General features: G+C 39.8%; 1 protein-coding gene across 3 annotated transcripts in view; it reads left to right on the top strand.

Annotated features, from left to right (window-relative positions):
- The window catches only part of FAM91A1 (family with sequence similarity 91 member A1), a 45,591-nt gene extending 23,735 nt beyond the window's left edge, over window positions 1–21,856 (top strand). For all 3 annotated transcript variants that reach the window (XM_042462234.1, XM_042462233.1, XM_042462235.1), the window contains exons 15-24: window positions 1,951–2,083; window positions 4,558–4,706; window positions 6,736–6,870; window positions 8,404–8,517; window positions 10,161–10,233; window positions 11,260–11,409; window positions 11,747–11,854; window positions 14,813–14,936; window positions 15,060–15,129; window positions 17,914–21,856. In XM_042462234.1, coding sequence (XP_042318168.1) covers window positions 1,951–2,083; window positions 4,558–4,706; window positions 6,736–6,870; window positions 8,404–8,517; window positions 10,161–10,233; window positions 11,260–11,409; window positions 11,747–11,854; window positions 14,813–14,936; window positions 15,060–15,129; window positions 17,914–18,117 — 1,260 coding nt within the window. In that variant the 3' untranslated portion in view covers window positions 18,118–21,856. The remainder of the gene's footprint in view (window positions 1–1,950; window positions 2,084–4,557; window positions 4,707–6,735; window positions 6,871–8,403; window positions 8,518–10,160; window positions 10,234–11,259; window positions 11,410–11,746; window positions 11,855–14,812; window positions 14,937–15,059; window positions 15,130–17,913) is intronic.
- Window positions 21,857–24,402: the final 2,546 nt, after the last annotated feature.

Below are 24,402 nucleotides of genomic sequence, written 5' to 3'. Positions count from 1 at the left end.
ATCAAAAACATTTTTAAACCTCCCCCCCCCCCAAAAAAAAATGCCCCCTCAGATCCCCTCTAAAGGATATATGGGGATTTTTGCCACTTTTTTACATCTCTGGGGGCCACTTTAAACTCTAGAAGAGACTTTTAAAAAAAAGATAGGATGTGATGTCTGGTCACTCCTGTTGCTAAAAAGGCTTTCCTGGGCAAAAATGGCTCAAGGGACCCAAGCATAAGGGGCAAAAAAAAATGTAAGTATTTATTTATTTTTGCAGGGTTATAGTCTTCCAAGACAGCCTAGTAGGCTAATGCAGCCCCATAGCCTCCTACAGTTGCCTACCACCCTGTGTTAGAAGAAATGCTGCCCTTCTCTTTTTTCTTTTCTTTTTTCCATTTATTTTTCCCCCCAATTAGGAATCAAGATAAAGATTGTCACTTTTTTCTGTATATACCAAACTCTTAAAGAGTTCTTTTAGTCCAATGTATCATTCAAACAACATAAATAATGCATATATAAACAGAATGTTTCCACCATTACCTTTGAATGATCAGATTGTTGGTTCATATTTGTGCTTTCCTCCTTCCATGTCCTATCACAAGTAATAGCTTAAAGGCTATAGTTCTCCAGGCTGTGTACAGAAAGCTAACCTGTAGAAGTTACAACTGCCTTCCCTGACCTGGTCATCCAGATGCTTTGGATCTTTCTTGAGGAGAAAAGTGGGATATAAATAAAAAAGTGTTGAACTGCAGCTCCCCTCAGTCCCAGATAGCATGTATTGGTTGGGAATTGTAGGAATTGTAATCCAGAATATCTGGCTGACATCAGACTGAGAAAAGATAATATGGAGAATCACTGGCAGAGTGGAATTTTTCCCACAGCCAGAGTCAGGCTGGATGCAAAGATGGAGGCTGCCTGAGGAGTGACTGAAAAGAGAGGAATGAAAGGAAAAAAGGAGATGAGTGTGTCGGTTGACAGTCTGAGAAGCAGATCAGGGTGGCAAATTCTTGCTTTGTTCTGTGGAAATGTTCATTCACAGGTTTCATAGTTCTGATGAAGGGCATTATAAGGACTTGTGTTAAGAGAATTAGAACACAGGTTAAAGTGGAAACAAAATCAGTGAAGGAGCTGAAAAGGGAAACAAATTGTAACATATTAAGAACTGTATATAATGTAACCACACAATTTGAGAACTAACTAAAAAGTTACAAACTTAATATCTGCCTGTAAATAAAGTTTATATTCCTTCTTGTTTACAGAAGAGTGGCTTGAAAACATCAGAAGCAAGCCACCAAAATAATAAAACCCATAATAAATAAGGATACTGGGAGCCTATTCCTGAGTCGCTTATTGAGAGAGTGTAGGGAAGGAATTGGAGCCAGTAGCAAGACCAAGGGTTAGAGAGATGTTTCGGGGTTAAAAGGAAAGCCTCAGACTATCGTAAGGAAAGAAGAAGCATGTGGTCATTGTGGCAGCTAATGTAGTGGTTTTACATTATTTTAAGTGTTGTTGATTATGTTCAAGTCATTTCCAAGTTATGACGAGCCTAAAACCATGTCATGGGGGTTTCTTGGCAAGTTTCTTCAGAGGGGGTTACCGTTGCCTTTTTCTGAGGCTGAGAGAGTATGACTTGCCCAAGGTCATCATCCTGTGGGTTTACATGGCTGAACTTGGATTTGAACCCTAATCTCCATAGACCAACACTCAAACTGCTACACCACAGGATACTGTTTATAACTTTCAATTTTTTTAAAAAAAATGGTTAAGCTATACTAATACAAGCACTATAAACATGATAGCATTTATTAATGTGACAGATATTGTTCTTCTGTAGAGCTCTAAAACAGCTGCAGTGTCATAATTAATCAACTGGAATATTTTGTTATATCTTAATTCAATTTGCTATGTCAATAGTACAGTGCTCTCATAATCAGATCATAAAAAGTACACAAATGTTTTCTTATTTAGGTTCAGAGCACAGGAGAAGGTGAAGCTCAGAGATACTTTGATCATGCACTGACCCTGCGAAACACTATACTGTTTCTGAGGCACAATAAGGACCTAGTAACTCAAGTTACGCAACCTGAGCAGCCTAATAATGGTACAGTAAAAACATCTATTTTAGATTAAAGCTTTTTGACCACTTGTATGTGTTTAGAACCTCCTGTTTTAATAAAACTTGTCAGCTTTGAAAAACGTGTTCCAAAATCCAGTTGGGGACAGAGATCTCAACGTTAGCTTGTTAAGGCTTCTTATGATGCTATAGTATTAACATTGCAACAGATTGTGGATTCAGAAATATATACTGTAGAAATTGAGAAAAGAATTCAGGTAAAAAAGAACTCCCTTTATTAAACAAAATCAACTGGATTGGTGTATGGATTTTCCTAAGGTCTAATGCTTGCAGGTAGAAAGCATTGTCTGAAGTATGAAAGAGAACACATTAATTTTATGTGGAAATATGCAGGAGAATGAAGTTCAAGAGGATAGTTTTAAAATTTACAGTGAGAAATTGCTACTTTGCTGTGAGACTGAACCATCATCCCCTTATCCTAGTGGATTGGTAATCTGCCTATATCCCTCACCCCATTGTGTTCTGTGGGCAAGCAGGATCTGTTTAAATTTCTCTTAGTCCATCTTGCAACAACTTACATATTTCTTTTCCTCTAATACTACTTTCAACACATCTTTCTCTCAGTACATTTTAAGTATCCCTTATCTGGAATACCAAAATGCAAAACTTTTTCAGATATGTACCCATACTTTATTATTGAAACTGGAGAGAGATGGATCTGTGAAATACCAGGAGGCATGGATTCATCCCTAGTACACTTGGATTCCCACCATTTCACAGATCCTCAGTCTCTCTTCAGCCTCATTATGTCTCATTAAGTATAGTACAATCAGCTTTGCAACACAGTGTTGGCCACCTGCTGGAAGCTGAGTAGGGAGGGAGTCAATCTGATTTCTCTTGGGATGCAAATCCCAAGAGAAAGGAGTTTTCCTGGACTCACCCTCCTAGCCTCTCAGAACGGTGGGGTATGCAGCAGGGCCTCCTCTGAAGATCTCAAATACTGGGCAGGTTGTTATGGAAGGAGGCAGTCTTTTAGATATTCTTACCCCAAGCTGTTTAGCTTAGTAACTTGAACTGAGGTTAGAAACCAACTGGAAGCTACTTGAGTTGGTACAAGATCTCATATGCGCATTAGAAGCCATATAACAATCTGAATGTATTTTGCACAAGGTGCAGTTTTGGAACACTCTTCAAGTACAGCCCCACATTAAGCACTTTATAGTTGTCTAAACTGGAAGGAATCAAGGCATGAATCACACTGTCCAAGTTTACCTTTCCTGGGAAGGGGCACAGCTATTTCAGCAGCCAAAGCTGTGCAAGGACACTCCTTCCAGGAGCAATACAAGTTCAAAGACCACCCCATCTGATCTCCATCATTCAGGGGGACTGCAGTTTCATTCAGAGCAAATTTTATTCTCAATCCAGGTTGATTTTCCTCCTGACCAATAGAACATCTGCCTTGACTGGATTTTGTCACTTTATTCACCTGCATGCAATCCTTCACTGTATCCATATAGTCATTTAAGTGTTCGACAGCCTCTTAGACATCAGTTGGGAAAATGTAACTGGCTATCATCAGGATATTGGTGAGACCCAACCCCAGACTCCTAAATGATCTTCCCTAGCAGTGTTATGCCCTAACATACAGTGAAGGAACCTTTAGCAGATGTCATGGGAATCTTCTGTTCAAAGAGAGAAAAGTTTTTTTTTCTTCCAAAATCTCATTAGCCCTGCCTACCATAGCTCTTGAGATCCCAGCTGTTGTTTTCTTTTGAAACTTAGCATTGACCAAATTCATCTGAGGAAGTAAACTCAAGTCTACAAAAGCTCATACTACCAACTGCTATCTTTCAGTTAGTCTCAAAGGTGCTATATTATCCCTTTGCATACTGCTTTTCCAGACTAATACAGCTATGTATTTGTGGCTGATTACAAACTACCTCTTAAGTTTGTAATCATGTGGTTCATGGGGAGGGTATTCCAGGGACCACAGGATATTGCATACTTCCCTTTCCACAGTGGAAGATGGAAGTCTGTGGACAGGAAAGTAGGTCTGCCTCCAGAGTACTCCTCACAGCTGCAGTCTCTGCTGTTATCAATGCCCTTGCACTAGGGAATGAAAAGGGGCATGTTGCAATAGATTAAGGAAGGCCTTGAAACCACAAGAAACTAAGCCCATCTGTTTTCCTAATTGCCCTCCAAAAAAGCAAAAATGTTCCTTAATTAGAAGTGATGCCTCTGGGGAGTAGAGAGAACAAGCCTCTCTCCCACCATCAGCATTTCCACTGTCTTACTCAAGCTGGCAGGTTTCATTTATTAGTGGTTCTTCTGCCAAGATACAGGACTGATCTGTAAAGCAGCAAGTTGAAGCTTTATTTAAATATTGGGGAAGAGAGACCATCTAAATTTATATTTTTCCCTCCCCCTTTCCTGTACCCCTTTCAGTTGTATATGTCTGGTCTCTATCTGTATTCCAAGTGTCTTTGACATTGTTAATGTAGGTTTCCCTCTGGATTTACTGCGCTGTGAAAGCTTACTTGGCTTGGACCCTGCCACCTGCAGTAGAGTTTTGAACAAAAACTACACACTGCTAGTCTCCATGGCACCTCTCACCAATGAAATCCGACCCATCAGCAGTTGTACACCCCAGGTAAGAGAGACTATTAATGGAATGAAAAAATGATTTCCCATGTAAATCTTTATTTTTATCATTAATCAATTTCAGTGAGCAATGTGCTTATGTTTTTTATTTTCGTCTTCCCCCCCTGCAGCCCTCACAATAATTATTTATTTATTCTAAATAATTTTGTCCTATCTTTCAGTAACAAAGCCCCCAAGATTGTCCATAGCAGTCAAAATCAATGGAACAACTTTAATATTTAAAATACATCATGCTATTTTTCTAAAAGAGTCATTAAAAGCAGTTAACTGTCAACACAAAGAAACTCAGAGATGCAACTGCCAAAACCAGATAGGCATAATTATTATGCAGTGAACCTATAAAAGGCTTTTTAAAAAGGAAATATTTTGTGTGCCTTAATGTAAGTGGGAGGCATATAGCACAGGAGACATCATGAGAGAGAATGTCCTTCAGCATGTATGGTTTATAGATCTTAATATTTATTTCAGGTTTGGAAGCTTCACTGTCATTTTTTGATCGTATATTGTATTAGGAAAGGACAAGACCCCATTTTTAAACAAATTTATCCCACCTTTCTTCTGTAGTTCAAAGTCATATAAAATTGATTCCCAGGTGGTCTTCCATCTAGTCACTGACCACCTGGGAAGGTTCAAGACCTGCATAGGTTCAAGAAAGTGACTGCTTCAATTAGAAAGATCAGGAAATAAAACTCTATCTGGAAAGCACCTTGCACTCAAAATGGTTAGCGTAGGGCTAAATGGATTAGTGATCTGATCTGGTTCAAGGCATTTTCCTATGCATAGTATATGTGTAGCAGTTGTTATGTTTTTGTTGCTTATAAGCTGCTTTATGGTTCTTGCCTAGATCAAAAAGCAGAGTAAAAATCAAGAGTAAATGTCTTAATTTGACTGGGTTTTGGAAACCTTCAAAGTGTTACTGTTTTTAAAAAGTTACTCTTAAGTCTGGCTGGTGGGAAATTAAGTGTTGTAGTAACACAGGGGTAGCTGTGTTGGCCATAGGACAAATTCCAGAGTCTATACTGTGGTAATCTCTTTATTGGACTAGTCAAAAATGCATAAATATCTTGATGCTAGCTTTCAGAACCAAAGTTCCTTCATCAGGCAAAGATGTTTTTAAAATCATGCAAGGGAAAGATGCTGCCTGAGAAAATCACTGCTCTCTTCCAAAAAGGAGCCTGGGAACTTCAAACTATGTATTGAGAGTTTATTGGGGACTTTTATGTTTTAAAAAAATTATGACCTTGCTTCTTTTGCCTTGCTTCTTCATGTCATTCCACCCTCATCTCTCCTCTCCTCTATTATTTTTTTAAAAAAACATTTTTTTTTCCTGATGAAGGATCTTAGATCTATCCAAGGTGCTCCTATTTCTAAAATAGGTTCAGCCTCTGAGGATGGAGCACACTTGTTTTCTGCTGCTCCAGGGAATAGGACCTGGAGCAATGGATTCAAACTACTGGAAAAGAGAGTCTACCTAAATATTAGGAGAAACTTCCTGACAGTAAGAGCTGTTTGAGAACGGAACACACTCCCTCAGAGGGTGGTGGACTCTCCTCCTTTGGAGATCTTTAAACAGCGGCTGGATGGCCATCTGTTTGGGGTGCTTTGATTGTGAGTTCCTGCATGGCAGAATGGGGTTGGACTGGATGGCCCTTGGGGTCTCTTCCAACTCTTATGACTCTATGATTTGGGTGCGTTGTTGATCAGTGTAATGAAGACACTGCCACTACGTGGACTCAAGTATTATAATGATACCCCAAGAATTTGAGTTGCCATGTTTCTCAGGTAACTTCATGGGAAATATGAGGATTAGATCAAAAGTTCTCTGATATTGCCTATGTTTCTAGTATTAATGGTGAAAGTAATCCATGTCTTTCTGCTGGTTACTTGTCAAGAGGACAACTACAAGTGTTGATAGAATTGGCTTTCTTGAAGGCAGATAATATTAGTCAAGCACTAGTGTGTTCATTCTCGCTTCCCTGTAACCTGTTGCATTGGCTACCTTTTTACTCTTTCCATAGCATATTGGACCAGCGATTCCAGAAGTTAGCTCAGTATGGTTCAAGCTGTATATTTATCATATTACTGGTCAAGGGCCCCCATCCCTCTTGTTATCTAAAGGCACAAGGCTTCGAAAACTTCCAGATATCTTTCAGGTAGGTGTCACATATTTGGAGAGAATGACAATCTTCTATAATTCTGTTTCTGAAGTGCTTATTCCTTCAGCCTTTGTACATGTAGTTTCAAGTTACCGAAAGAAAGGTGTTGGGCTGGAAATATTGGTAATTTAAGAATTGGGATAGAGGCCCATAGCTTTTTCTTTTGTATATGTGGGGGGTGTCTTTTTATTCATATTACCCCTTCAGAGTGTTCTAAATGAGTGAGAGTGATATTAGATAATAAAGCTGTAGGTATGGTGATAACTAGGGGTGTTGACACCAGGGGGGCAAGTGAGGACTCCCCGCTCCATTAAATGTTCCTTCAGTCCTGAAATTTCTGTCATTGCAGAAAGGTTTCCAACCTTTTCTATACCCTAGACCCCTAGGAAATGGTTGATTGATGTTCGCACCCCCCTACAAAAGTAATAGCATATTTGAAGATGAAAAAGCCTAATTTCTAATTTTTCATCCACAAATTGAACCATATACAATACTGGGAGTGAACAAATTGAACATAGCAAAAAAATTAACTCAGTGCATAGAATGCAAATCTAAAATCAGCATTTAGAATCTAATTAATTCAGAAAAAAATGAATGATGACTTGTCATTTAAGAACACAAGTCACCATTTATCGCACCACCTGAAATTCCATCCCAGGTTGGAAACCCTTGATTTAGAAATACAGTTTAGACATCCAAAGAAAAGGATATGTCTTGCAAAACCCAAGCACTAATATTTCAAACACTTAAATATTTTACATGTACAGGGTAGCCTTTCCATGTATGTATACTTGATAGGCTGTAGGACTCACCTTTAGTGTATTTGCAGCTGTGTGTGAACATTCATTCTCAACTTTGATATATGTGCTGCCACCATATAGACATTCAGTGCTTCATCAGAGAAAAGCAGATTTAATAATCTTGGCTTTTGAAAATAAGACTTGAACAAATTTGATGTTTACAATTTCATAACAAGTGTGCAGAATCATGGCACATTCTTTATGATCAGTGAAATTATTGTAAAAAGATTATACAATAGCTACTGTTACTTATTTCGCATCTTGAAAATATTTACAAAACAATTTGCTTTTTGGAAGCTTTACAACATACTTTCTAATTTAAACACATTATTGGGGGCTGTTTTTCTCATTACCTGTGATTTCCCCCCCACACACACACAAACACACACACAGTCCTCTTTTTTAGTGACTATAGTGCTCCAGAAATTCTCCTCTCATGATTTTTGTCTCTGACAGCACAGTGAAGCTCGTATAAGTGCATACCTACCGATAACATTTTTTTCCTTAAAGAATTGAGAAATGCTATTGTATAACTTAAATCAAGCTGGAATTTTATATTTCCAGCTTTCCAGAAAGGTGATAGTTAATTTAGCCTATCATGCTCAAAAATAAAATAAAAGCTTGATAAAATCTATACAAGTTACAGAAAAATGTAGAATAATAAATCTTGATGAAGGTTGAGAGGCAACTGAGTCAAACATCTGATTATATCTTTGTTTCTGCTTCTTAGGGTTATAACCGTTTATTAATAACATCTTGGGGTCACGATCCAGGAGTAGTCCCAACTTCAAATGTACTTACGATGTTGAATGATGCATTAACACATTCTGCTGTTCTGATCCAGGTATGGAACACTTGGAGAACCTCTGACATTTCTGTGGAACACATCTGGGGCAAGAGGGAGTGATATATGAGCAATAAAACTAGCTTGCTTAATATATAGAGTCCTAATGGTGACTACTGTGTATGTCATTTAGGTTGTAATCCTTTACCCATTTAGTTATTTGGAATTCTTCTAAGTAAACAATCACAGCATTGCATTTTGAATGGAGCTTCTTATTCAGGGTTGTCATTTAACTTATGAAGTTTTCTGCCCCAAGATATTGTGATGGCTTCTGACACCAAGTGGCTTTTTAAGAAGGTGAGATAAATACATGGAGAATAGGCTCATCAATGGCTCTTAGCCATAGTGCCTAAAAAGAATCTTCATATTCAGAGGCAATGGACCTCTGAAACTTGGGATGCTGGGGGGAAATTGGGTGAAGGTTCTTTCCTTTTATGTGCTGATTCTTAGCTTCCCAGAAGTCTCTGAGTCCATCATTGCTAGTTCAGGAGTGGACAAAATGCTGCCTTCTAGATTTTAGACCTAACCAACGTAGTTCATGGTGAGGAGTATTGGGACTTATGGTCCTTCAATATCAGGAGGTTGTTGTTTGTCTATCTTTGGATTAGGTAAGCACAAAGTTTGTTCAGAGATGATGAATCCCAAGCAAGGGCTAATAATTCTGACCAGGGTCAAATGGAGGACAGTTCCACTGACAGTATACAGTATTTCCATCAATGGACCTGGGAGAATGGCATTTTGTGCTTCTCCCCCTGTAGACCTCTCCAGATATCTTCAGAACCAGAGCATGTTTTCAAGTAGCACATGGAACTAAAGCAAACAAAAAAACAAAGTGCTCTGACTGTCATACCAGCAGATGGCCCCTAACATAGTATTGGATTTAGACCTCTGTTTTTTATCATTAACCTGCACATTTTTTTCATTTTGTTGTAAGATTCATTGTGTCCCATGCACCCCTAGAATGCGGCTAAACAATATAACTAGCTAACTGCTTTGCTTATTATCTTTAAATGAAATAATGCTTGTTAAGGAGGACAACTTAAATATAAGTACAAGTAATCTTAAATTAGTTTGTAGGTACAGCAGAGATGTTTTAACTTCCTAGAGAAGAACTGTGTTAAAATTTCTTTGATATAGAAATCAGGCACAAAAACCTGGTAAGGTATGGTATTCATATTACAGTGCTGAGTAATGAATAGACAACTCTAAACAATCTCTCTCTTCTTTCACCCTGCTGCGTTTATCAGATATCTGTGAAGGGCACCTCAGCTTGAAAAATGTTGCAATTTGATATTAATTATTAAAAGATACCTACTTTGACTTGTTTCCATCTCAGAAAGGACAGGAAAAAAATTTTAAGCACCACAGGAGAGTCCATGGTGTTAGTTCCATAGAGTTTAATTTTTCAGAGATGGAGGGGAATCAGGCACCTTCAAAATTCTCCACAGTTCATGGTCCTCCTGGCAATGATTTCCTGCCTGGTCTTAAAATCCTCAAAGTCTGATATAACACAAACCCTTTGAAGCCTTCTTCAAAATCAGGGTAGGGATCTGTGTCATCCAACATTTCTGTGGCATAATGAAAAGCTAGAAACTACCAGAATGATGTGGCTTTTATGAACTAACTCTTACCTTTGTGTTTAGGGACATGGTGTGCATGGTATGGGGGAGACTATCCATATGCCATTTCCATTTGATGAAGCAGAACAGCAAGAAGGTAGCTATGTAATTTGAACTAGAGTTCCTTTGCTCAGACCAAATTTGTGCAACATCAAATCTTCAAAACATCTTATAGCTCACAATAGCAAGTTGTTGTTGAAAAGTACACTCGTCCCTCCACATTTGCTGCTTTGACTTTGCGGATTTGATTATTCTGGATTTCATTATGTTCTATCTAGGAATATCTAGGTCCTCCAGCGCAACTCTCTGGTCACCTTTAACCAAAAGTTGCACTGAAGGACCTAGAGATTCCTAGAGAGAACACTCCACTAGGCATTTGTAGCTCCTCCAGCGCATTTCTATGTTCAATGTCTGGCAGTTGTTGACCACAGAGTTGCACTGGAGGACCTAGAGATTCCTAGAGAGGTGTTCTCTCAAGTAAAACATAGCGTTTTTGTTATTTTGGGTTTTTCCACATTCATGGGGGTCCTGTGCCCCTAGCCCCAGCGAATGTGGAGGAATGAGTGTAACTAGACAGTTCGCAAGTTTCTCATCAGATGCTGAAGCACGTATCTTACTATCTGCTATCTGATCCTTTTTTCACTGGAGGTGAACTGAGATTTCCTGCATGGGAAACATACTTTGCTTTGTTTTTTTCCCTCAGCTTCTGAGTCATTTTTTCTGCCAGATGTGTACCTTGTTGTCAAAACTCAATCACAATCCATATACAAGCATTCTTTTTAAACAGCATTTTGTTGTTCATTATTCTCAAAGAAATAATATAACCTAAACAAAATGAAAATCTAAATTTAAAAGTCTACAGAGCACAATACGTCCTTAAAATCAAAAACTCAACATAGCTATCAGTTAACAATAATTTGTGAGGTCATCTTTTTCAAACATCTTACATCATTCTGAATCTTCAGACCCTAGTTTCCAGTTTCGTCTGCCACTGCAGTCTCTTTGACCGGTGGATCTTATGACTGACCAATGCAAACAGTAATCTTGAATGTTTAGGTTTTGTCAAGTGTTTTATTATGTTAATGTTGTAAGATAATAATTTATTCTTTGGGGTTGTGCCTAGATTTTTCTCGTCTCAATATGGGTGTTCATAAAGCACTAAAGATACTAAGGGAAAAGATGGATTTGCAACACTTTTGTGGCTACGTAACCATGCTGAACCCTTTCAGTCACCATTTAAATAGAAAACCAAGTGATGCCTCTGATGGAAAAGGTGGGTCAACAATAAATCTCTGTGATCAGACTTGGAGACTTGTAGCATTTAGCAGGTAAAGGCAGCAAAAGGAAAGGAAGATGTGCTGAGTATCCACTGGGATGTATGTGCAGGGGAGGCAAAATTCCAAAGGCCTGTACTTTCAGGGACTTCCCATACTTTTATGTGGAAAGGGAACATCTTGTGCCTAGAAATCTCTGGTTATATACTCCCAAGAGAAGCAATCGCTAAAGAGAAGCAGAGGTGATAGGGGGCATACTGAAAATAAAGTTAGAGCTACTTCACAGCAGATATGCCTTGTGAGTGTAAGCTGAATATCAGTTTCTTTTCCTTTAAGGTGAGCCAGAGCTGGCCCTGGGCTCAGATGTAAATGGGAGCACAGAATCATTTGAAATGGTCATTGAAGAGCCATCCATTGATAATGTGGCTAAACAAAATCCAGAAGGTAATATTTTAAAATAGCCTGCTTTTTATTATTGGGGAAGAAGAATTGTCTTAAATATTGAACCTTGATTTTCTTCCAGCCTATTGCTACCCACTTGTCATTTATGTGGTGTCAAAAGTGTGCTATTGCTCTGTCTTATCTTATAGAAACTCTGTCTTTGGGCTATATAGTCTATGCATGATAAACATTTCTGCATGATAAACATAACAGAACCTATTCACACATATAGTCTGGATCTAAGTTTTGGGGATGGAATGGATTGCAGAAAAAGGGAGGGTAACAACTCACATCAGAAAGATGCACAAGGCAGAAACCATTAATCACAGGAAATGAATGCATTGCTAAGCTAATTCCTGGCAAAGTCTTCTCTGGTTGAAATCACAGAGAATGGAAATATGGTTTTAGCTTGTTTGTTTTTTTTCTTTTTTGGATTACTCTAAAATTGTATATGTGTGTTTGTGTGTGTGTGCAGTTCTGTAGACCTATCATAGACCACAAAAATGTACTTGTCCTCCCTGGTAGTTCTTGTCTAGATGAGCTGCTTTTCATTTATAGACAGAATAATTAAAAAAGAAACCACAACTCTTTTGACTACTTCACAAATGTTTTACTTTGATCTCCTATGAAGACAGTTCTTTATTGGTGATGGACAAAAATGAAGTGTTGTTATAAGCCTGGTGTTCTGTGTATTTTATATTGAACATGTTGAAAATATTGGAGCAGTTAGAAAGAGTTAGGAGGGAATCGTATTACACGGCTGTCATGAACAGCTGTCTTCTTTTAGCCATTTTACTAGTTTGAATTGTATCCTGAATTAGTATAGCGGTAGGTTCATTTCCTATACCTTTCAGTTATTACTCCATTTGCATGGTGGCACAGACCTTGTCAGCTGCTATGTTACAGAATCAGTTGACAATCCAGAAAATCCTCTACTCCAAACATGGATCTGTAGAAATAGTCTCAAGTCTAAGAAAGCTCATGCTGTCAACTTCTTTCTTTCAGTTAGTCTCAAAGGTGCTTCACGGTCCTTTTGCGTAATTATTTTTCAGACTAACATGGCTACATCTTTGAATTCTATCAGCCATAGTGTTTGGGATGGTGAGACTTGTAGTCCAGAACACCTGGAGAGAGCTCGACCCTTGCCCTTCTTGGTTGACCGTCCAGGGAGGAGATGCAATAAAAACATCGTTACAACTTATAATAAATGCATCCTTTCGGAATATTTCCATCTACCCTAAAACAAGCAATAGTGAAGCCGCTTTTGAAGAAACCCTTCCTAGATCCCCTGTTGAGGAATAACTACAGACCAGTCTCCTTATTACCATTCTTAGGCAAGGTGATCGAGAAGGCGGTTGCCTTCCAACTCCAAGCAGTCTTGGACGAAGCCGATTATCTGGACCCATTTCAAACTGGCTTTAGAGCGGGATACGGAGTTGAGACGACCACGGTCGCCTTAGTTGATGATCTCTGTCTGGGCCTCGACAGGGGAGGTGTGACCCTGTTGGTGCTCTTTGACATCTCAGCGGCTTTCGATACCATCGACCATGGTATCCTTCTGGAACGCCTGAGAGAGTTAGGTATCGGTGGCACTGCACTCCAGTGGTTCTGGTCCTACCTCTCGGGAAGATTCCAGATGGTGAGGCTGGGGGACTGTTGCTCTCGTAAAAGAGAGCTGCCATCTGGCGTCCCTCAGGGCGCCATCCTGTCTCCCATGTTGTTTAACATTTACATGAAGCCGCTGGCACAGATCATCCAGAAACATGGAGCATGGTGTTATCAGTACGCTGATGACACCCAGATTTATCTCTCCATGAATCCGACTGATACAGCGACTAAGGAAGGCATCTCTCCTCTGGATGCCTGCCTGGGGTCAGTAATGGGCTGGATGAGGGAAAACAAACTCAGGTTGAATCCAGAAAAAACAGAGGTACTTGTAATAGGTTCCCCAAGTCCGGGCAGGGAGATTGCATCCAGTCCTGGATGGGGTCACACTTCCCCTAAAGGACAAAGTTTGCAGTTTGGGAGTACTCCTGGATTCATCCCTACAGTTATCATCTCAAGTAGATGCGATGGCCAGGAGTGTTTGGTACCAACTTCGGCTGATATGCCAACTGCGTCCCTATCTGGACCGAAAGGACCTTGAAACTGTGATACACGCACTGGTAACCTCTTGTTTAGATTTCTGCAATGCGCTCTACATGAGCCTACCTTTGTACCAAGTTCAGAAGCTTCAGCTAGTCCAAAATGCCGCAGCCATATTGGTCACTGGTACCTCAAGGTCAGACCACATAACACCTGTACTAAAATCCTTACACTGGCTTCCAATTAGCTTCCGGGCCCAGTACAAAGTGTTGTTGATCACCTTTAAAGCCCTACATGGCTTGGGCCTGAGTTACTTGAGGGAACGCCTCTCCCGACATAACCCGCCCCGCACTCTCCAAACATCTAGGAAGAACCTACTTGAACACCCCAAGGTGAGATTAACATCTACTCACCAAAGAGCATTCTCGGCTATGGCCCCAACGATTTGGAACAACCTTCCGGAAGAGCTTCGATTCACTCCCACCTTGGACACCTTCACAAAGGTGCTGAAAACATACCTCTTCCAGCAAGCATACCCTCCTGATCTTTTATACACTCAACAAGTTTGCTACCTCGCGATCAGGAGTCTACCTCAGGCTGTGATAAATTTTTATATTGTATGAATTGTTTTTAGATGGGATATGGTTTTATATTGTGATTTTAAATAATTGTTATTGTATTATTGTGTTTGTATAATTTTGTTGTAATCCCACCTCGATCTGTCGGCAGAGGCGGGACAATATAAATAAAACCTATTATTATTATTATTATTATTATTATTATTATTATTATTATTATGTTACAGAAGGCTAATGTAGCTTTTTAAAACTCTTGGGAGTTCCTTTATGTCAGTTCCACCTCCTCTTTTTTTCTCAGTCCCCACAACAGAAATGGAATGGGTTCCCCTGGAATTGTGCTTTGGAATTCCACTTTTCAGCTCTGACCTGAACCAGAAGGTTTGCCGAAAAATTGCAAGCCATGGACTGTGTAGCAGAGAGAGGTGAGGTTTTTTTGAATATAACATATCCTAGTGGATCATTTACAGAGAAAACAAAATGAAGAAACTTGTTTTGATCACATAAACCAATTATATCATTTTCATTTTTGCTTCCTCTTTTGACAGCCTACAAAAACTGTTACATTCCAGTAGAAAACTTTCTCTACAGGTACTTAGCTTCGTTCATTCATTCCAGGTAAATATATATTTTTAAAAATAACACGTTATTTTTATTAATATTTATGTAGACATTCCTCTTTGGTGTAACTTTGTTTGGACATAGGCAGGTAAATACCATTTTTCATTGTTCTTTTTCATTCTGGTATAATGCTAAAGAATGCTTGCTGAATGAGTTCTGAGTAAAAACTGTCTGTATGATTCTTTGTTCTGATTCAGCATATTATATTCTGCAATGCTGTTCAGGCCTTCCTAAACATACATTTTTGATGGCATAAGCAGAGCATAAAACAATTACATTTTAGACTAAAACTGCCAGAATTCCCCAGCCACCATGGCCTGCCACTGTATACACAGCATGAGCTGTGTTGGCTGGGGAGTTCTGGAAATTGTTGTCCAAAAAGTCATGGTTCTGTAAGTCTATAGTTGAAAGGCTTACCAGTGCCAGTTGATATTGTTGATGCTCATTCTGACCCCTGATACCTCCTTTAGTTTTATTCCTTGCTATATTTTTCAGCTTTGCCTGGTTGACTGATCTCTCTCAGTGGTTCTGATTTATCCATATTGACATCCCAGTGGGCAAATAGTTCAGCCAGCTACTGATTCCTAGACTTTAAAAGGCTTGCTGTTATATCAGATGGCTTAATGCAGGTGCCAAATGCCACTACTCTATTGTGTGTCATACACCTGGCAGGAGGGAAGAGAAAAGAAGTGATGGCTGTGCTTTGCCCTTTGGCCATTGAAGGGGTGGATCTTAGTCAATAAAAGAAAAACTTATTGCCGTATATTCTGGTGTATAAGACGACCCCCAACTTTACAACTTAAAATAGAGTGTTTGGGATATACTCACCGTATAAGACTACCCCTCTCTTCCACGATAAGTCAGAAAGGAGCTGAAGGCACACAACAAAGACAGCAGCAGCAGCGACAGAGGAGAAAGAGGGGGGAGGAGAAAAAAGGAGAAGGAGAAAGAAGAAAAGAAGGGGAGGAGGAGGGAGACTCCACTACACTCTGAGGAAGGAGTGTGTTCCACATTTGAAATAACAGCATACACAACATTATTTCACCCGCCTTGACAACTCCTCCCGCCCTTCCTCTTGGTGCATCTACACTTTAGAATTAATGCAGTTTGACACCACTTTAAGAGCTGCTGCTCCATCCTATTGGAATCCTAGGATTTGTAGTTTTATAAGGTCTTTTGCCTTCTCTGCCCAAAGAATGCGGGGGGGGGGGAGGGCGCTGCTCCAAACTACAAATCCCAGGGATTCTGTATGGATGGAGCCATGGCAGTTCAAGTGGCTCCTATTGGAATCAAAGCCCAGGAAGCTTTGTGCCAAATCAAAACGTGTTCGGCTGCAACTGCACTGCAGAAATAAACCAGTTTGACACCCCTTTAACTGCCCTGGCTCAGTGCTATGGAATCCTGGGAATTCTAGTTTTCTGAGACATTTAACCTTCTCTCTCAGCAAACTTTGGTGTGACAACAAACTACAATTCCCATTATTTCATAGCACTGGGCCATGGCAGTTAAAACGGTATGAAACTAGATTGTCTCTGGAGTGAAGATGCAGCCTGAGTTGGATCCAAGACACACTGCAGAAATAATCCAGTTTGAGACTGCTTCAGCTGCCCTGGCTCAGTGCTAGGGAACCCTGGGAAGTGTAGTTTTGTGAGACATTGAGCCTTCTCTATCAGAAAGAGCTCTGGTGCCACAACAAGCTACAATTCCCAGGATTCCCTAGCAATGAGCCAGGGGAGTTAAAGTGGTCACAAACTGGATTATTTCTGCAGTGTGTTTTGGACCTTCATTATTAAAAATGCTCAAGGTCCAATCCATACTGCAGAAATAATCCAGTTTGAGACCGCTTTAGCTGCCCTGGCTCAGTGCTAGGGAACCCTGTAGTTTTGTATGAAAGAGCTCTGGTGCCACAATGAACTACAATTCCCATGCATCTGAGGAAGTATGCTTAAGTCTAGGAAAGCTGCCAACTTTTCTTTCAGTAAGTCTCAAAGGTGCTACAAGAACTATCTCTCTATCATCATCACCATTATTGTTACCATTATTAAATCCAAATGCACCTGCAGAATTGGCAATACTGATATACTGTAGACTCATTCTCTGGGGCTGGGATCTGGAAGTGTGGAGGCAGTTATTGTTATTATTATTCCCTTGAAATTCCCTTGAAAAACCAGGGAATCCTGGGAATTGTAGTTTGTGGGGGGGCGACCATTGTCCTCAATCTGATTGGCTGTTAGTGTGACTCCATCCAAACAGGATTGGTTGCTCTGTAGCCAGCCTCGCTCTCAGAGTCAGGACCCCCGGGAAAAGGAGGACAGGAGAGGGAGGGGAGGGAGGCAGGAAGGAAGAGAAGAAAAGGAAGAAAAAGGGAAGGAAGGGGGAAAAGCAAAGGAGGGAAGAAACAGAGGAGGACGCTCCTTTGCCTTTGGGAGAAGGCTTTCCTGCCGAGGGCTCTCTTTAGGACCCAGCGGCTATCCGGTGTACAAGACAGCCCCCGACTTTGGGAAGATTTTCCTGGGCTAAAAAGTCATCTTGTACGCCGGAAAATACGGTACTTCTGTAAAAAGTATTGCGTTTGAGCCTCTCCTCCCCAAAACATTTTGTGCATCAAATTTGCTAGATAACCAGGGCAGCTTCAACTACCTTCAGTCATCTGAACAAGACTATTGCCAAGGGACCTATGATAGCCAGTCTAAAGGGTGACAATGTCAGGTTTGGGCCCATAATGAAAATCAAGGCTAGCTTGTAATCCTGTTGAAACGTGCTCTCCTTTTCCATCCCCAGGAAAGCATTTCAACCATGGAGTTACTTTCAGAGGTCAATTTCTCTTCTACTACAAGTTTACTTTCACATCCAGCTTCTACCGACACAGGCGTTCCACTTCCTGCCAAGAATCTAATGTTCAAGGACGGTGTATTATCTGAATGGAATGGACGGTCTCCTTCCTCTGTCCTTATTGCAACCATGCCTCCAGAGCACCTGAAATAGCTTGAAGGCTCAACGTGTCTTGTTCACATCTTGCCTTTTTCCTCCTGATTACTGACTGCATTCAAGTTACAGTGCCAATTTTCTCAGAAGTATAATGCTACCACAGCATGACCTCTGCAATGATAGTGTTATTAAAGTGTGTAGTGTTGCACTTAACTTGGGGGAGACACATCCTTCCTGTTAATTTACTGCATGTCCTGCTGCAACAGGAGGCTTCTTTAGTTGTCAGCCTGTCTCTCTTTTTATCTCAAGACAGTCGGTCCTTTCTTTTATAACCGAAACACCTTTCGTAGGCTTTCTGATTATTGGATTTCTAGGCTGTCATAATAGATAAGAGCAGTTTTTATACATCCATGATGCAGACTGTAAATTCTCTCCTTTTTTTGTAATGTAGTAACCCACAACAGTTAAACAGATTTTGACATTAGAAAGGCACAAATGGTATTTAAGCAGCATAACAAAAAAAAATTGGTGCTGGTATCAGAAGGGAATTGGTACTAGTGAAGTAGTACTGACAGACTTAATATCTGTTACCTACCTGATAAGAAGAATGACTGGAGGAGATTCGTATTGGTATGTGGATGCTGTTTTCTAAATGGATTTAATCTCAAAGTACCTCATGGGAAAACTTACATAGAGCATGGACTATTTTGTCCATGCTCAGTAGAACCTCTGTGATGGTATTGTACCAGAGTTAAATGTGGCACCGTCTATACATAGATGTATTTGCTTCTAGACTCTTGTTTCTGCAGTGTTGTTCTGTTGGCACAACTGCATTGCACCCAAAACAAAACAAAAACTTGAGGGACTTTTGCTCCAGCCACCTTTTTGACCAAAGCTAATGGAGAACCTGCTCACACAGCCAATTCATAATGTGTTAGCTGTAGAAAAGATGTGTTTTTAATAGTTTCTAGTTCGTAGTTGTGTGAATGCCTCATCATGTGAAGAATTCAGCATTTGATTTGCCAGTGCAACAAGCTGCAACAGTTTCTCTGAATATTGCATATGTTAATAGACCCAAATGGTTTTGCTGTAGGGGCTGCATAGAATCAGTTTCCAGTGGATTCTTTCCACTGATGATTGACATAGTTATTAAAGAGTGTCCACAAGGAAAATCAGATCAAATTTCTGTGTAGAAAAAGACAGAACATCTGAGGTATTGCAAATGAGGTATTGGAATGTCTGTAGGCTGAGATTTCAGTGGACTGTTTAGGGCACAATCCACCGGGGAGTTTCTAATATACACTGAAAATAATAACAGCTGTGCAGCTAGCAGTCCTGTCCTGTGTTGTTCCCATTTGTTTCGGAAGAACTTGCCAGTGGATTGGGGTTACGGGATATAGGGGTTTTGTTAATCACAAAAAAGGTTAATTGAAGATTATTATGTTTTGATCTGTTCTAGATTTTGTTAACATTCCCTCCCTAGAAGGGTAGGAAAAGTATGCAGTATTTAACAGTTAGCTTTGTTCAGTTTATATGAACTCTGTACTGCAGTTCTGTCACTTTCAGAATCTCAGCAGCTGTGATATGTTACGACACAGTTGTAAAAAAATTACAAATTAGAAGCTTTGGTGTCAAATCAATATGGTCTATAATGTTTGATATCAGGCTTTGGCAAGTGTTTTGTTTTTCCCATCTTAAATGCATGCTAGCAGGCTTTAATGGTATGGCTGTTTTGAGGACCAAAAACTCAGAGTATTCTATCTCAGAATCATTCAAAATAGGAAACAGTAATAGCAGGTATGCATGTGTCGAGGAGGAAGGATTTCTTGTGCATATTTTGTGAATGAGGAAAAACCCTGTGATTTTTTTTATTCTAATTGTTTGAAATTAATTATTTGCTTCTCCCTTACTCTCACACTCACACACTGTTTCCCTTTTTATTTATATGCACCATTTCTAGAAATGAACAGTTCCCTTTCATCAACATGGACGTTTAGCCATCTCTCTTTATCTAGCTTTTGTTTTTCCTTCAGTAATATGAGCAGGACTCTGCACACAACACAAGAGCTTTACCTGATGAAATAACTTGGCATGAATGTTTCAGGTCTTCTGTCACATTGGAGATATACCAACAGTGGCCTTCTAATAAAAGGAAAGTAAGCAGGTCCACAGCCAAAGGTTTTGTCTTGGGGTGGCCTGTGTCTGATGAGACTAATCATAAGTTTTTAAATGACAAGTAAGTGAGAGGTGATACTTTTAAGTTCATCATTAAAACATGTCTGTATCATCCACCAGGAAATATATTCAGAAATGGGGCAAAGGCAACCCACTGAAATCAGGGCCCAGTCCATCCCTACTCTGGGACAGGAGACCCAAGAGATGGTTGAGAAGAGCCAGGCCTGTCTAGGGGCCTAAGAATAGGATGTGGATTGAGACTAGTTGCAGTTCACAGCCACTTCTGGATACTCTATGGCTGCCATGTGATGAGAATTCAAAAACGTTTTTTAAAAAACCTATCCTGCTTCTTTTTCTCTAAGAAATAATAATTGATGAAGTGCAGGAGGAAGGACCACTTGCAGCCAGCTCTCCCAACGTTGGGAGATTTTCATATTTTCTACATTTGACCATCTGATTAAAGGGTTTTCAGTAGTAGAGCAGCAAAGCAGATGCATAGTCTTTTTCTCTCTTTTTATAACTCAAATGTCAATTGGTATCCTTTGTCTAGAGTTTCAGCAAGAAATCCCTCAAATTTATACTAGAGTTAGACTCAGATTTATACAAGAGATGGATTTTCCTAGGACTCAATTGGAGTCACACTTACTATTTCACTCCCTGGTCTAAAGGTACTGTCTCACCTTGCCCTCTTATTCTTGACAAGTAGTCTTGAAAGAAACTGCAATAAAATTAGTGGCAGAAGTTATGCTGTCTCATCTGTGTAGATGATGGTTTAATCCCCAAACGTCAGTGCCCTATACAGCCCATGAGTATAGCGGGTGCTTAAAAATGATAAGCAGAAAATGCTTAAGGCTGTATTCTGTACAGGCTATATTCCATCTGTGGTTTGAGAGTGAGAGGGAGAATGGGGCTCATTCCAAGCCATACCTGTGCTCCACTCTTGGAAAAATCCCCTCCATTGTGGAAAATGAAGATGAAAAAAGTTGCTTTACCATTCCATCACTTATCCTTACTACCACTACTGCTATAAGTCATCTGCAATATGAAAATCTAAATTATTCAAATATACACAACCTGTATTCAACCAAAAATATCCATATTTTTAAACCTTATTTCTTTTTTTAAAAAAAATTCCCAGCAACTTTTTACTTGTCAAGAATCAAGTTGGTGATGTTTTATGCCTTAACATTTCATAGTTCATCTGTGCTTCTTAATTAAAATGTGTTTTGCTGTTTGAATTTGGTAATAAATGAAGCATCCAAAAATAGTATTTTAACTGGACTAGGCTTGAGAGGCTTTTTCAAGGCCAGTTTGATCAGGGTGGCCCTTATTCAGATGTATTTTCTCCCTTCCCCATTTTCTAATTTCCTAGCAACTTGAATTCTTTCGGTTGTGCTCTTATTTCTCTTTGTATTTCTTTCTCCACTGTTTCTAAAGCCACTCGTATCTTTTGAAAAAGGTTTTAAAATGTGAGAGTCTGACAATTGTAAAGCAACCCAGTTGCTTTGTTCCTAGTCTGACGTTGATAGTATACAGTGAAATGTATAAACTGGTATTCAGTTAAATTATTGGAACATGTAACATAAATGTTTACAGAATAAAACCGTGTTGCTGGTCATGACTTCTGATAGAATAACTTATTTTTTTCTGTAAAGTGAACATTTTTACAGTGGTTATGTTCACATATGCATATAGTATGTAACTTTATTCCAGAAACTAAATGTATCAGCTGACTCCACTGAAAAACATTGTGTTTGCTATTATGTGGTGAGACTTCACTGTATGTCAGAGGTGGCGAATTGTGGCCCTCCATATGTTCTTGGCCTAAAGTTCCTGGCCATGTTGGCAAGGCCTGATGCAAGTTGTAAGGCAAAAGCATCTGGAATGTTGCAGTTGCCCACCTCTCCTGTATTCAATGTTTTTCTTTTCTTTTTTAACACTGTGTTCTAGATAATGTTAAAACAGTTAACAAAAACCATTAAAGCCACAATAGAAAAGGCAGTATAACTGCAGTCAGCAGAATGAAAACAGACAACAAGTCATATAAAAGCAGTAACAAGAAGATTAAAAAGTTTGTGGAAGTGAAATGGTACCAAAATGATACAGATATAGATGGATGAAGCAATTAGCCATGGAAACCATTCCTCAGATGGGGTGCCACCACTAGGTAGACCATTTCTGCTGAAGCCAGCCACTTTACCTCAAGTAACAAGAGACACCTGAAAAATTCTTACAGGCACAGACATGGGGAGACAAACAGTTCATTAGATATCGCTCTCAGCCACGCACACAGGCTTTCACACTGTCTGTTCTTAATGTAAGAAATTATTGGGTATCTGTGTTACCTCTCTTTTAAGGCAAAGGTGATAAGACTATCAGGAGATCAATTGTGGTTAAAGGATTCCCCTTAAGTGTTTGAGTGACAGAGTCCTCGAGCTATTATTTTATTTTATTTATTTATACCCCCTTTTCAGCCAAAAAGCTAGCAGAGCTTTCCCAGTCATGTACTAGGACAAGCTAATCCAGATAGAAGTTTCAGCTACCTATTCCTGCCTTCAAGTGACAAAGATTAAAATTTTTATAGCCAAACAATTTCATTTATTACATTTTATTCTACAGTTCTAAACGAAGCAGTCAAGGCAGCTAACAAATATAACTGAAACCAGAATGAAACTAGAAAACCATTAAAATCACCACAACAAGTTTAAAAGGGCAGATTGAAGAGCTGTGGTTTGACACCGTCCTAAATGCACTGAGACTGGGAACTCATTGCAATTCTTGAGAGGAGTGCATTCCTCGATCAAAGAAAGCAGAGGAAAAATCTGTCTTCAGCATAATAATAAATAATAAAAGTTTTATTTTTATACCGCCCTTCTTCAAATCAGGGCGGTGCACAACAGAGTCATATAAAACAGTAAACACTAAGCCAGTACAAAATACAAATTCCATTTACAAAAAGAGCTAAACATTTTAAAAACATTACAACCTCATGCCAGTCTACAGTGGTGGCAGGGGGGGGGAGAATAATAGTCTAGGGGGAAATATTCAGGGGTACGCCTGACCGAATCACTAGGTTTTAAACCCTTCTTAAAATTGGGGTGGGGAGGTAGGGTTACATAGATAGTGAGAGTAGGAATATAAGGTGGGGGGGGGGGGGGGGGTAGGGGTTCGCTTTAGGGGGGCGTGGCGATTGCCACTACTTCTCCTTGTTTCTTATGGTTTGAGGCACTCCCTTGTTTGATCCCCGACCAGTTTCATGGGCCGCCCCCTTCAACTTTTGCGCCGTGTCATTTTGCTCGTGAATACTTTTTTTGTCGCGCGTATTTCGACCTGTACGCCGAGACCCTGTCTTGCGCGAAGCTCTGTGGGCAGCGAGTTCCAGAGGCTGGGGGCAGAGATCGTGAAGGCCCTCTTGGAGTAGAAACTAATCTGGCCTCCAACTCTTAGAAGTTGTTGCCCAGTGAGGGTGCGGGGCGGATTGTATGGGGAGAGGCGGTCCATCAGATAACCATCAAGTGGGACTCTAGCTAAAGCTGTTTAGCTCTATAAAAGGTTGAAATTGTTATCTTGTACTGGGCCTGAAAATCACTTAGCAACTGGTGGAGATTTTAGCATTGGAGCAATATGAACTCTCACAAAAAGACAAAATGACTAAACTCACCAGTACTCTGAATAATGCCACGCCTGCTCTGTTGCTAGAAGCCAAAATAACAAAAATGAGGTTGTTGTACTTTGGATATTTCACAAGGTTACATGACTCACTGGAAAATACAATAACAATGGGGAAGGTGGAAGGGTGTAAGAAAAGAGGGAGAGCAATGGATTGACTCAATAAAGGAAGCCATGGCACTGACTTTGCAAGACCTGAGCAGGACTAAATGACCAGCGATCTTGAGTTACTATCAGTGAAAGCCAACTTAATGGCAAATAACAAATGCTTTCAATACGAACCAGTTAGTGGTGAAATAGGAGGATCCAACCATTTCACCATGCAAGTATTTTAATCTGGTTCTCTCTACGGAATAGGAATGCACTTTTTTTTGTCTTTAGTTTGTGACATGCTGCAGCTCAAAGTTGACACCCCAACTGTGTTGGTCTCTCACCAGAACTAGTGGTGATTAGTGATTTAAGACAAAGCACAGTAAATCTGCCTCTTGGCCTTGACTT

Source organism: Sceloporus undulatus, chromosome 4 (assembly GCF_019175285.1).
Source record: "Sceloporus undulatus isolate JIND9_A2432 ecotype Alabama chromosome 4, SceUnd_v1.1, whole genome shotgun sequence".
NCBI classification, from domain to species: Eukaryota; Metazoa; Chordata; class Lepidosauria; order Squamata; family Phrynosomatidae; genus Sceloporus; species Sceloporus undulatus.
This window is presented reverse-complemented; position numbering and strand designations above follow the sequence as displayed.